Source organism: Hypanus sabinus, chromosome 4 (genome assembly GCF_030144855.1).
Source record: "Hypanus sabinus isolate sHypSab1 chromosome 4, sHypSab1.hap1, whole genome shotgun sequence".
In the NCBI taxonomy this organism is placed as follows: Eukaryota; Metazoa; Chordata; class Chondrichthyes; order Myliobatiformes; family Dasyatidae; genus Hypanus; species Hypanus sabinus.
The window spans coordinates 187873143-187887828 of NC_082709.1; the positions used below are offsets into that span (position 1 = coordinate 187873143).

Genomic DNA, 14686 nt, shown 5'->3' on the forward strand with positions numbered 1-14686 from the left:
ATATGAGAAGTGTTTGCCAGCTTTGGGCCTGTACTCATTGGAATTTAGAAGAATGTGGGAGTGGGGGGGGATCACATTGAAACTTACTGAATATTGAAAGGACTAGATAGGGTGGATGTGGAGAGGATGCTTCCTATGGATGGGGTATCCAGGACTAGAGGGCACAGCCTCCAACTTGATGTATGGAGGAATTTTTTTAGCCAGAGAATAGTAAATTTGTAAAATACTCTGCTACAGAATGCCAAGTCTGTGCAAATTCAGTATTTAAGACGGAAATTAATCGTTTCCTCATCACTCACGGCATCAAAGGATATGGCGAGAAGGCAGGTGTATGGGGCTGAGAGGATCCGAGATCGCCATAATGGAATGCCTGAGCAGACTCAATGGGCTAAATGGCCTAATTCTGCTCCTATGTCTTATGATTACAGATTTGGCTTTAAACCTGGGAATTTACAATTTACAAAGGTTGCTATTCAGATTTAGTTAGTTTTTAATTTTGCTTGGGTTCATCTGGATGGTTTTCAGGACAGAGATGGTATTTAGCACTCAGGTTAGAGTCTAGGGACAGGACTGTGGAGGAATTGGAGGGCAGGCCAGAGCCCTCAGAGCCCTGGGGAAGTCAAGCCCACCATCTGTGAACCCATGAGTCCACTGAAGGCTGGAGCCTTCCTCTGGGGTTAGAGGACTGTGTATGTGTGGATGGGAGGGAGGGAGGAGCCGGGCTTATTTTGCTGTTACAGCTTTCTTGCTAGTATGTTCTGTGCTGTTCTGCTTAGCATTATGAGCATGCTACATTGATGCCAAATGTGTGTTGATTGTTAATGCAAATGATGCATCTCACTGTATGTTTTTATGTACATGTGATAAATCAACCTGAATCTGTATCTGAGTCTCAAAAGGAGCCAGTTATTTCCTGTGCCATGCTTAAAACTAACGGAAATCTGACAGCATGCTCAGTGGCCCATGGAACGATAATGAGAATAAAAACTGTAACATTTTCTATCCCTAAGTCAGTCCTCTTAGTCTGTCATCTCATCATACCTATTGGGTCTTTCTTCACCAGGCACGGACAGGGGACCTATGTCTATGCCCTTACAGGATCGAAATACGTGGGAAACTGGGTTCATGGAAAACAAGTAGAGGCTGGAGAGCTCATTCACCTTAATCACCGATACCAGGGCAATTTTCTCAGTAACAATGTAAGTGCCATCTCTAGCCATTTACCTTGGCCATGTCTTGTCTTGTTTCACTTCTCTTCTCTTTGCATGCCCATCACCTCCCTCTGATGCCCCTTCTCCTTCCATGGTCCACTCTCTTCTCTTATCATATCATTTTTTCAGCCCTTTACCTCTTCCGCCTATCACTTTACAGCTTTTCACCTAATCCTTCCTATCCCACCCACCTATCTTCCCCCTCAGCTGGTTTCACCTATCCGCTGCCAGCTTGTACTCCTTCACCTCGAAACATATCAACTTCTGCCTGAGAGGCAACTTGGATCCACTCCAATTTGCCTACTGGCACAACAAGCCAACAGCAGATACCATTTAATTGGTTCTTCAGTCAACCCTCGGTCATCTGGACAGCAAAGGTGCATACATCAGAATGCTCTTTATCGACTACAGCTCAGCATTCAATACAAGCATTGGATCTATTTCTTTTAGAGCAATGACCCCAGGCCAACACTACATATTGATCTGTGGTTTATGCATGAGCATTGTTCTCTCTCTCGCTGCAATGCAAACACGCCAGTTAAAGCCATCTCTGCATGCCTGCTTTTTATTTAATTGACATGCAGTTGTGCACAGGCACAACAATCAAACTCTCTAAAACTAAACAATAAGCTTCAAGAACTTGGCTTCAACCCCTACTTGTGTAATTGAATCCTCACTTTTCTCACTTGCAGATCCTGGTTAGTTCAGATTGGCAACAATATCTCCATGGTCTCCATCAGAACAGGTGCAGCACAAGACTGTGTGCTTAGGCCCCTGTTCTACTCACTTAGCAGTGGCTGACCACAGCCACAATGCCACATTTAAGTTTGTTGATGACATCATTGTCATTGGACAAATCAAAGGTGGTGACGAGTCAGCATATAGGAGGGAGATTGAAACTCTGGCTGAGTGATGCCATAACAATAACATCTTACTCAATGTCAGCAAGACCAAGGAGCTGATTATTGACTTCAGGAGGAGGAAACCAGAGGTCCATGAGCCAGTCCTCATCAGGGATCAGAGGTGAAGAGAGTCAGCAACTTTAAATTCCTCTGTGTTATTTCAGAGAGCCCAGCACGTAAGTGCAATTACGAAGAAAGCACAGCAGCGCCTCTACTTCCTTAGGAGTTTCGTGAAGATTCGACATGACATATAAAACTTCGACAAACTTCTATAGATGTACAGTGGAGAATATATTGACTGACTGCATCACAGCCTAGTATGCAAACACCAATGCCCTTGAACAGAAAATCCTACAAAAAATAGTGGATATAGCCCAATGCATCACAGGTAAAGCCCCCTCCACTGTTGAACACATCTACAAGGAGTGTTATCACAGGAAAGCGGCATCTATCATCATGGACCTCCATCACCCAGGTCATGCTTTCTTCTCACTGCTGCCATCAGGAAGTTGATACAGGAGCCTCAGGACTCACATCACCAGGTTCAGGAGCAGTTATTACCCCTCAGCCATTAGGGTCTTGAACCAAAGGGGATAACTTCACTCACCCCAACACTGAACTGTCCCCACAACCAATGGACTCACTTTCAAGGACTCTTCATCTCATTTTCTCAATATTTATCATTTATTTATTTATGATGATGATGATGATGATTATCATTAGTGGTAGTATTTTCTCTATTTTTTCTTCTGTACTTGCAGTTTGGTGTCTTTTGCACACTGGTTATCTGCCCTGTTAAGTGTGGTCTTTCATCGATTCTGTTCTGGTCATTGGATTTACTGAGAACTGTATACCCACAAAAAAATGAATCTCAGGATTGTAAATGTTGATATGCATGTACTTTAAATTTACTTTTGAACTTTGAACCTTTTTATTCTGGATTTCACCCCTTCCTTTCCAGTTCTGATGAATGGTCTCTGCCTGAAATGTCAAGTATTTATTCCTCTCCATAGTTGCTGCCTGACCTTCTGAGTTCCTCTGACATTTTGTGTGTGTTCCTCTGAATTTTCAGCATCTGCAGAATTTTTTGTGTATATTTAAATCCTATTTATTTGACTACCTCGTACATGAGGCCTACGTTTGGTGCTTTCTCACCTCGTTACTTATCCAACTGATTTGGAAAGAGACCATATATTTACCCCCCCGTACATCAATAAGCTACTACTATTCTGAGATTGATGTAGATTCATCGGCAGAAGCTTTTCTTCAGAAGAAACATATTAAAAAAGAGGGAGTGTGGCATGGTAGCGTAGTGGTTAGCATAATGCTATTACAGCACCAGTGATCTGGATTTAATTCCCTCTGCTGTCTGTAAGGAGTTTGTATGTCCTCCCCATGACCACGTGGGTTTCCTCCCACATTCCAAAGATGTGTGGGTTTGTCAGCTAATCAGGCACTGGGCTAAAAGAGCCTGGTACTGTGCTGTATCTCTAAATAACATAATAGTAAATCAGAGACGTTCAACCTTCCTCGGAGGCTCATTACAATGCACTAGTGATTGGTCAGAGTCCTGGGACCAAAGCTCTCTGAGGTGAAATAGATTTCAATGCCATAGTAGATTTAGTGAGTCGGTCACAACCCAGGTTTCGGCAAGAAAGAAGACTGGCACCATGAGGGGCAGTAACCACAGACCGGACTGCAAAGATCACCGGTGATTATTCCCCTCTCAGACGGATTATGGATCTGGTGGTATTGATCCAGAGGTTCGTCAGAAGTCAAGAATGAGGCATAAAACTTGATGGTTATGGTCATTTTATTTAGTGTGTTAAAAACACAGAAGGAACAAAGGAGAAAGAATTCAACGAGAAAGCAGTTTTTATTGTTTCATACAGACTAGAGAGAACAATTACCCTTTAAGATAGCTATTTTCAAATGGCATGATACTTGCTGCAGGGTAGAGGGGGCAGGGTTGGAGATATGTCTCTACCAAAGGAGATGTGAATACTCTTTCCCTCTGGTAGCCTGCAGGTCACTTTAGGGCAAGGTGTTGCATTTGTTTAGTTTCTCCGATCAGGGTCATATGAAGCCATGGGGCAGGTAGCGGATGTTCATATGAGCAGCTGGTACATAACACAAGTCCTGGTGTGACCACTGACACCAGGCAGACAATCACTGAAGAGTATTGATAATGGCTGGGTCACCTGTCTTGTAAAGACACTGCCCAGAAGAAGGCAATGGAAAACCAGTTCTGTAGAAACATTTGCCAAGAAGAATCGTGGTTAAGGACCGCGATCACCCACTTCATATGACACTGCACATGATGATGATGATATTCACTGCAAAAAAAACTGAGAAGCTTCTAGAAAATACAGGATCAGCTGTTTTACAATTACTGGGATTTTTCTAAACAGCTACACATTTACAAGTGGTTATAGAAAAAATAGTAAGCATTGGAAAGTTAAACTACAAGAAAATAGTAGAGAATTAACAATTCTGCAGTCTAATCCACAAGGATGTGTCACTTTGGATATGTTGGGGAGAATAGCCTCTCATAAGAAGGTAGCAGCAGTACCCATGTTTGTGGTACCAGGGGCGGGCAAAGTCTCGGCAAGCAGTATCATTTTAAAATCTTTATTATTTATTATTATTGAAGATCAACAAAAAAGAAACATTAAGTCAATATGTCATTATATACAATAAAGAATTAAATTAGCAAATAACTGATTAACAAAGCTGAGCAATATATCAATAATAAGAAGAAGAAATAAAGTGTTAAGAATATTTCTCGAAAGAAAAAAGAAGGAAATAAAGGAACCCCACTAACTAAGAGAAAAAAACCCACTAACTGAAATAAAAACTGAATAAAATCCATTGGGAGCACAATCCCAGAGCTACACATCATAGAAGCTTCCATAAAAGAAAAACATCAATCCGCCAACTCAAATTGGAAGGAAGCCATATTAATTAACTCAAATCAGATGATAGTAGTGGGCAAATTAACCCCATCTTTTCTCAAAATCAAATCAAGGATCAAAAGTTCAACTTCTGATTTTCTCTAAACTAAGACATAGCATCACCTGAGAGAACCATTGTATCAAAGTAGAAGCAGAAACATCTTTCCATTTCAACAAAATAGCCCTTCTGGCCAATAATGTAACAAATGCAATTATATGTGGTCTAATGGAGAAATACCATGAATATATTGAGGGATTATACCAAATAAAACTCAATTTATTAGGTTGTAAATTAATTTTTAAAACTTTAGAAATTGTAGAGAAAATAGACTTCCAAAAATGTTTCAATACAGAACATGACCAAAACATATGTGTCAATGTGGCTGTCTTGGTTTTACATCTGTCACACTGACTATCAACATTAGGTAACATTTTAGACGGTCTCTCCTTTGTCAAATAGTAGCAATGTACAATTTTAAATTGAATTAAAGAGTGCCTGGCACAGATCGAAGAAGAGTTAACCAACTTCAAAATCCACAACCAATCTTCTATTATCAAGGTCATGTTAAGCTCTCTCTCCCAATCTTGCTTAATCTTAAGTGAAGGGTAATTGTGCTGTTGTAACAATAAACTATAAATTTTCCCAATAGACAATAGACAATAAGTGCAGAAGTAGACCATTCGGCCCCTCGAGTCTGCACCGCCATTCTGAGATCATGGCTGATCATTCACTATCAATACCCAGTCCCTGCCTTGTCCCCATATCCCTTGATTCCCCTATCCATCAGATATCTATCTAGCTCCTTCTTGAAAGCATCCAGAGAATTGGCCTCCACCGTCTTCCGAGGCAGTGCATTCCACACCTCCACAACTCTCTGGGAGAAGAAGCTCTTCCTCAACTCTGTTTTAAATAACTGACCTCTTATTCTCAATCCATGCCCTCTGGGACTGGACTCTCCCAACATCTGTATTTTGTAATACATATAAAAATTTTGATAAAATCGTCATTTTAACTGCATGAATTTAGCCATCTAACGAAAGTGTAAGTGGATTACATCTACAAAATAATTGCTTCATAAAGCCCACTAAAGGAACCAAATTAGCTTTATAAAGGTCTTTATGATTTTTAATGATAATAATACCTAAATATTTAAATGAGTCCGTAACTCTAAAAGGAATATCATCGCATATAGAAGCTGAATCATTTAGGGGAAATAAAGTTTATATAAGTTTATATCCCAAAAACTTTCCAAAATCATTTAATAGTTTCATTAAACTAGGATGGATTCTTCAGGATTCAAAATGTAAACTGAGATCATCAGCATAAGGGGAACTGTTCTTATGAATAGTCCCATTTATGAGAATTCCATGAATATCTTCAGCTTCACGAATTGCAATAGCCAAGGGTTCCAACACCAAATTAAATAACAAAGGACTTAACAGTCATCCTTGTCTCGTACCCTGCGAAAGCCAATAAAAAAGAGATTGGCAATTATTAGTCATAACAGTAGCAATAAGGCTTTTATATATCATTCTGATCCACTTATTAAAATTAACACCAAAGCCGAATTTCTCTAAAACATTAAGTATTTCCATTCAACTCTGTCAAATGCCTTTTCAGCATCAAGAGAGACAACACATTGGGGAGTCTTGGAAAAGGATGAATATATAACACTTAACAGTCTCCGAACATTAGAGAAGGAATAACAGCTCTTTACAAAATCTGTTTGGTCTTGAGAGAGTGTATTCTCCAGCCAATTGGCCATTATTTTGAAAGAATTTTAGCATCCACATTTAATAATGAAATAGATCTATATGAAGCACAGTCAGTAGGGTCTTTATCTTTCTTAAGAATTAAGGAAATAGAAGCTTCATAAAATGTGGGAGGTAACTCCTATCAAAAAAGAATCTTTAAGCATTTCCAACATATGTAAAAAGCAATTTTTCAAAATTTTTATAAAATCCTACAGAATAACCATCCAGTCCAGGAGCTTTACCAGATTGCATTGAAAAAATAGCTTTCTGAATTTTGATTTCAGTAATAGGAGTATCAAGAGTTTGCTGATCTTCAACAGAAATTTGAGGAAAATCGATCTTTTGTAAAAAGGCATTCATTTTAGAAGAATCAACTGGAAACTGAGATTTATAAAGTTTAATATAAAAATCTTGAAAAATGTTATTAACATCTTCATAATTACATGCTAAACTACCATCTCCCTTACGAATTTTTAAAATTTTTCTTTTAGCTCTAGCTGCTTTTAATTGAGATGCTAATAGCTTATTATTTTTATCTCCAAACACATAAAATTGACTTTTCAATTTAAGCAAATTTCTTTCAGTAGGATAAATTAATAATAAATTATATTGTGATTGGAGTTCAACTCTTTGTTTAGTTACGTACCCCATAACTGGGTTTACAGACCAGCAGAAATAGAAGAATCCGTTGGAGTCTGGTGGTACCGAAAACTAAAGGTGTTTATTTGTAAACTAAGCAATACAATATCAAAAATGCAAATATACATATAAAACAGGTTAGCAATAATAAACATAGAAGTGTAGGAATAATAATCAATAATAAACAAACTCTATCAATGTCTAGAGGTAAATGAATTGTCATAAGAGAATATAGAGTTCAGTTCAGTTCATGTGTGCTGAGGTAGTTGCGGTTGTTGTATTGTGATTTGTTGGAGAGAGAGAGAGAGAGAGAGAGAGAGAGAGAGAGAGAGAGAGAGAGAGAGATTGAGTAGCTGCAGCCAGCAAACCTTCTGTTGTATTCTGATTCCGTCGTACCGTTGTGGTTATTCGGTTATGACCCTTCCGTTCTCAGCCAGACCGTTCTTCTGTGGTGGACTCATCACTCTTGCATGAGTGGACACACACACATGCCCCCACTGGTCCTACCATCACACTGTGAGCTTTGTTGACCGATCTCCTGATTCGGTCCTTGAAGCCCACACCTTCCTTTGGGTGCATAACACTCGGTCAGTGTCCACTGGTGTGTCTCAGGGGTGTCTCCCCACACCTGTCTTTTATCCCCACTGAGGGGGTATCAGCCATCCATCAACTCAAAATGACCCTGTCCATCAAATCAGGCCACTCCTGCTGTCTCCTTAGGAATGTTAACGAGCAAAGTAACGTCCTTGCAGCGAAAGGTAAACAATCCAGGAAGAGCCATAATACATAAATCAAATGTGTGTCTCTCTCTCTTATCTGTAGCAGATGTCTCTCCCTCTGTTCTTCATCTCGCTCTCATTAACAGCATAGCAATAGCAATAGTTCATAGTTCTCAAAGGGGGGGAGGGAATGGTTAACTCTTCACCCCATTTCCATCAGGTCTGTTCAGCACTCATAACAGTTTGAATAAATCAATGTTAGGAAAGATTGCATAAATATTATCCAAGTCTTTAATTTGTTTAGAAATCTTATCTAACTCTGTTTTTGCCTGTTTCTTGAGCTTAGCTAAATAGGAGATTATCTGACCACGCAAATATGCTTTAAATGTATCCCATATAGGCAAGCAGTATCAGTGGAGATTTATTGATGAAGAGGGCAGATGGATGTGTCTATAGCCAAGAATAAGTCTCCAAAGAACATTTTTATTGTCCAAGTACATATATTTCAGCACAGACAACCCTGAGGTTCATTTTCCAGAAGGATGTGCTGGGTACAGGATGTCTCAGATCAGGTACAGAACATTCAGAAGGAGGAGGGAGAATAGCCAGAGACCTTAGTTCTGCACTACTTCCTGATGTTAGGAATGCTTCTTGTCTATAAGTATAAAGAAAGCTGACTATACAGCAGAACCATTTTTGACTCTCCCACTCTTGAATTCATAGACCTCTATCAGTGTCCATTTTTATACTGTCCTTGTCAGTTAATGTTTAATAAAACAGTTGTGAAGCAACAGATTTCTGACTTCTGAAAGAGCCTTGGATTGAAAACATCAGATTCCAATAGTGCAGATGGTCATGTTAGGAGGAAAAGCTTGTAAATTCTGGCATGGACCAGCTGGAACAAATAACCTGATTCATTCACTGTCGATGAGACCAGAGTTCGAGGCCTTATTCGTCATCATTGGCAAGGCCTGGGTCGATACTGAAGATCAAAGCTTGAAGGTCAATCAGAGTCTGGATCAAAACCACAGGTTGATCTGGATTGGGGAGGATGGAGAGAAGGAGAAATGGGTCTTGTTTTGCTATTGTTGCTTTGTTACCAAGTTTAACCATTCAGTAAGTACAGCGATCCTCAAGACGTTCTATTGAGAAAATACACTGCAGTGAATTAAATTAAAAAGTGGTTCTGTTTTTTTGAGCTGCCTCTAGCACATCCTTGGATGTTTTAACATGAGTGACAGATTTCACTGTTTGTTTCAATGTACATGTGATAAATAAATCTGAATCTGTCTTTGAGCTGAAAAGGCTTCTGTGGTTTTGAGTTCTTCTAAGATTTCTGTTTCCATATTTCTTCAGCCTATCGGCCGAGGAAAATACATCTTTAACTTTGGATGTGAGCAGCACGGTGAATATCTTCAGACAGAACAGGTAAATCCCAGTGACAACATTCCACAGCGGAATTTTATTGTTAATTCAAATTCATGTTTACTGTCATTCAACTGTGCACATGTATACAGCTAAATAAAACAATGTTTTTCTGGGGCCAAAGTGCAAAACACTGAACATATTGTCACACACAGCAAATATAGTTACAATCCAGTATATGCAGTCACAAGATAATATTAACACAAGTCCCTGAAGATTGACAGGTTGACATAAAGTGCAAAGTGCTGTATGCTTAATCTCTGGTTAATTAGGTAATCATGTTCCTCTAGAAAACGATAGGCAGTGCAGCAGTTAGTGTAACACAATTATTGCAACAACAGCCCAGGTTTCTTTCCTCTGCTGTCTGTAAGGAGCTTGTACATTCTCCCCATGACCATGTGGGTTTCCTCTGGATGGTCCAGTTTCCTCACACAGCCCAAAGGTTGGTAATTAGGTTAGTCATATGAGTGTAATTGGGCTGGAATGACTTGTTACCGTCCTATATCCCTAAATAACAATAAAATAAAAAATGAACCAGGAAATTAATCAAGTGTAAACATGCAAAACCAAACCAATAACCTGGCAGCAGTGACAGAAATACACTGTGGTGATTTTTGATTTGTTTATTTTTGTGACAGCATCTATCTTTGTCTTCACGCTACCAGTAAGCATTGATAGTGTAGGACTCACTTTGAGACCAGGGTATTGAAAAAAGGCATTAAAGAATTCATCCCTAAGGCACAGGTGTCATATGATGACTAAAATGAGTTATGGTACACGGACAAACAGAATAATCAGGGTGGAAACCGAGGACTTTGCAATGAAATGAGGCAAGTATTTTAGCAGCACAGAAACACCACAGATATGATGCCTTCTGAAGCACATTCAGACATTTTATAACTCAATAGCATTAGTGTCTTGGAGTACTGCACACCGATGAGCCGTGTGGTGATTGCACATCCTGAGAGTTTGAGGAGGTCAGCTGTATGTATTTGACTGTTCTTAGAACAGACAGCATACAAAACAGAACATTACAGTACAGTACAACCATTCACTCCACGATTACGTAGCCCTCCGTCTACCTATCTAAGAGTCTCTTAAATGTCCCTGATGTATCTACCTCTACTACTGATTTGTAATGGGCCATAATTGTTGTTCTTGCTTGTAATATCCAGATCTCAAAAGATGAATAAATAGAAACAAAATTTCAGCAATCAATCACAACCAGTTAACCTACCACAGACCCAAACATGGGCTAAGCGGATTATTATGGGAACAGATTTTGTAAGTGAGATATAAAGTGGATCACCCTGAAGATGTGTACTACTTTTGCTGATCACAGTGTGTCTCATTGCCAGGTTTCTCACATAACCAATAGGAAGAGTTCTAAAAAGGCAGCATCCGGTTCAGCCACTCCAAGCCCACTCACCACAGAACCTTCACTTCTGAGTGAGGCTAGTGTAGCGTGTGATTGTTTGCAGTGTCTCCTGGCATGTATTTGCATGAGGGCTAGAGATGATTGCACCTGTCCAGCCCACGCTGTGATGTCATGGAAAGCATGTAGTGCGTGAATGCATCACCTTCCAATCTCAGCTCTCTGCACTGTTTTCTCATGTCCAACTCCTTGAAATCCCAGTTTAAATCTTAGTCTGCATTTGTATCAGCTGCTTAACCCCTCCTAGATGTTTTCCTATGTTCAAGAGTCTATGCAATGTGAGCTATACTAAATTGGTAAAACTTCTTTGGAATTGGTTTATCATTGGAATTGTTTTTTTATTGTCACATGTACAGAGATCCGGCGACAAGTTTGTCTTGCATATTGTTCATACAGATCAGATCATTACACAGTGTATTGAGGTAGAATAATAACAGAATGCAGAATGAATCATCTGCAGCTCAACATTAGTAAGACAAAGGAGATGGTGATGGACTTTAGGAAGACTAAGCCTGCACTGCTCCCTCTTACTATTGATGGTGAGGACGTGGATGTGGTGAGGACCTACAGGTACCTGGGGGTGCACCTGGATGACAGATTTGAGTGGAGCACCAACACAGAGGCTGTGTACTAGAAGGATCAGAGTTGCCTCTACTTCCTGAGGAAACGTTGGTCCTTTGGAATATGCAGGCCTCTCCACAGTCTACCAGTCTGTTGTTGCCAGTACAATCTTCTATGCAGTGGTGTGCTGGGGCAATGGCATCAACGTGGGTGATGCCAACAGGCTCAATAAACTGAGTAGAAAGGCTGGCTCTGTTATAGGAGTCCAACTGGAATCACTGGAGGCTGCAGAAGAACAAAGGACGATATGGAAAATCCTGGCAATTCTGGACAATGTTTCTCATCCTCTGCATGTCACCTTGGCTGAACAGAGGAGCTTTTTTAGTACAGTAATAGACTAAGACAACTGCATTACTCTAAAGAGCACTGTATGAGGTCATTCTTACCCTCGGCCATTAGGCTCTATAATGAGTCAACCTATAGCCAGAGAAGTGATAACCTCTTCCTGTTTGAGGTAACTTATTTTTTATTCTTTCTACTTCTTTTGTAATATTTATATATCTGTACACATGCAATACTGCTGTGACATGGTAATATCCTTTGGGATCAATGAAGTATCTATCTAAAGTGTTACAGTTACAGAGAAAGTGCAGTGCAGCAGACAGTAAACTGCAAGATCATAACAAGCTAGATTGTGAGGTTAACAGTCCATCTTATTGTATGAGGGAACCACACGGTAGTCCTAAATCAGCAGGATAAATATTGTTCTTGAGCCTGGTGGTACATGCTTTCAGGCTTTTGTATAATTTAGTGGAAGGTAACATGCAAGGTCATGATGAGGTAGAATGAGGTCAAGAGTTGTTGAGTCACATGTCAGGAAACCTTCTAAGGTAGCTGTTCATAAAAAATTTACTGAACGTTTTACCTGGGAAGAAGGGAGAGTTGGAGGTAGTGATGGTGGAGAATGTATAAGAGACAGAGCTGGGTCATATTCTGGCCATGAGATGATTGAAACCTAGAATGGACTGGGACTGGGAGGCAAGCCAAGCCAAAGAGCGAGTGGCAATATAATATAAACATCAGAATTAAGAATATACCCTGCCGAGTGTGAGCTATTATTAAAACCATTCTCCCTAAAACAGGATAAGACTGAAGAAGAAATAGAGGAGGAAGACTTGGTGACTGCGATCGTTCTGAAGTGGAAGGCAGAGAAGATCTCAGGATTGACCTTATATTCACCAAGTGAGTACACCAGTATATTTGGAGCCACACTAAGGTCATCAACATAAAATCCATTCAGAAATTCAGGGTGATTCCTTAAACAAGAAAGTGATAAGTGTGGAACAATGCAGAGACGTTACTGGACTTTCTCTATTTACTCTGGTGGTTGCCATTTTATAAGCCATTGACAGGGATTCTTCTCTTTATTCAGAGATACAGCATGGTAATAGGCCCTGTGACTAATATGCCTTTGGAATGTGGGAGGAAACCGAAGCACCCTGAGGAATCCCACACGGGTGCAGAGAGAACACACAAACTTTTAGACAGCAGTGGGACTTTACATTTTGGCAAGTTAAATTAGAGCAGGACTTGCAGAGTAAGTGATAGCTTTCTGGGGAGTGCTGTGGAATAGAGAGATCTCGGGGTGACAAAGGGCTTAGCTTTATTTGTCACATAGATATTGAAACATACAATAAAACATAGTGTGAGGATGTGCTGGGGCAGTCTGCAATTCTCACCATGCTTCCGGCGCCAACATAGCTTCCCTACAATTTCTGACCTTAATCCATAGGTTTTTGGATTATGCACCTGGAGAAAACACACGTGATCACAGGGAGAACATACAACTCCTTACAAAGAGTGGAATTGTACCAGTGTGGCTGGCACGGTGATAGCTTTACACTAATTGTTACACTACCATGCCACCCAAATGTGTTAATTTTTTTTCTAATGAATTGCACACTTAGACTTTGATCAGCATGAGAGTTGTAAAGGTAAAACAAGGACATGGATCTCTTAACAATACTAGATTTTAAATATCAAGTTTGGAAATCACCCCTAGTGTTCAAATATTAGAAATATAGGCCATTCAGCCTATTGTACCTGCTCTTCCCTTCAATGAGAAAACAGTTTATCTTTTAGCTGAAACCCACTTCTGTAACTAACCTCATATCCCTCAATTCTGTTAATATATAAAGATCAATAGATGCCTGACTTTGGCATACTCAGTGACTGGGCTGTACATCTCTCTGGCTTGGGAATTCCAAAAATTCACTTTTCTCTGAAAAAACTTTTTGTGATCTTAGTCTCAATTGCTAGGCCTTTAATTTGTAACTGAGACCACTGATTCTAGACACAACAGGATGGAGAACAGCAGTCTGAATTGTTGGTCCTGCCATGCCATGTGAATTTTACATGTTTCAATAAAATCTCCTTTCAAGTGAGTACATCCAGCCAGCTAGATAATCTAAGAAAATTATTTAGAACATTGAGCAATACAACACAGTACAGGATCTTTGGCCCACAATGTTGTGCTGACCTTCTAACCTACTCTGAGATCAAACTAACCCTTCCCTTCCACATAGCCCTCCATTTTTCTATCACCGTTTAAGAGCATCTACCAACCCTGGCAGGATTTTCCACTCTGTGTGTAAAAAAACTACCTCTGACATCCACCCTATACTTTCATCCAATCACTTTAAAGTTATGCCCTCTACTATTTCTACCCTAGGAAGAAGCTTCTTGCTGTCTACTCTATACCTCTTATGATAGATAGAAAGAATTTTAAGCTGCTTGAAGAAATCACTTTGTACATCTAACGTGGTATCATCAGTTTGAAAGTTGGTAAGAATGAGGTAACTTTAGGAATGTTGCATCAGAGCCAACAAGTCCCTACCCAACTGTCACTGGAAAAAATTGATGAGGAAAGGGAGCATGTCTGAACAACATGATGAAAACCATATGCTGCTCTATTGCCATGGAGAGGTCACACTCAGGTTGGAAGAGCAACAACTCATATTGCAGCTGGGTAGCCTCCAACCTGATGCTATGTTGATTTCTCCAACTTCTGGTAATTTCTCTCCCT

General features: G+C 39.9%; 1 protein-coding gene across 1 annotated transcript in view; it reads left to right on the forward strand.

The window, feature by feature from the left end:
* The window catches only part of rsph1 (radial spoke head component 1), a 36104-nt gene that overhangs the window by 18571 nt on the left and 2847 nt on the right, over positions 1–14686 (forward strand). Inside the window, exons 5-7 of the mRNA XM_059969009.1 lie at positions 1064–1199; positions 9537–9608; positions 12744–12843. Coding sequence (XP_059824992.1) covers positions 1064–1199; positions 9537–9608; positions 12744–12843 — 308 coding nt within the window. The remainder of the gene's footprint in view (positions 1–1063; positions 1200–9536; positions 9609–12743; positions 12844–14686) is intronic.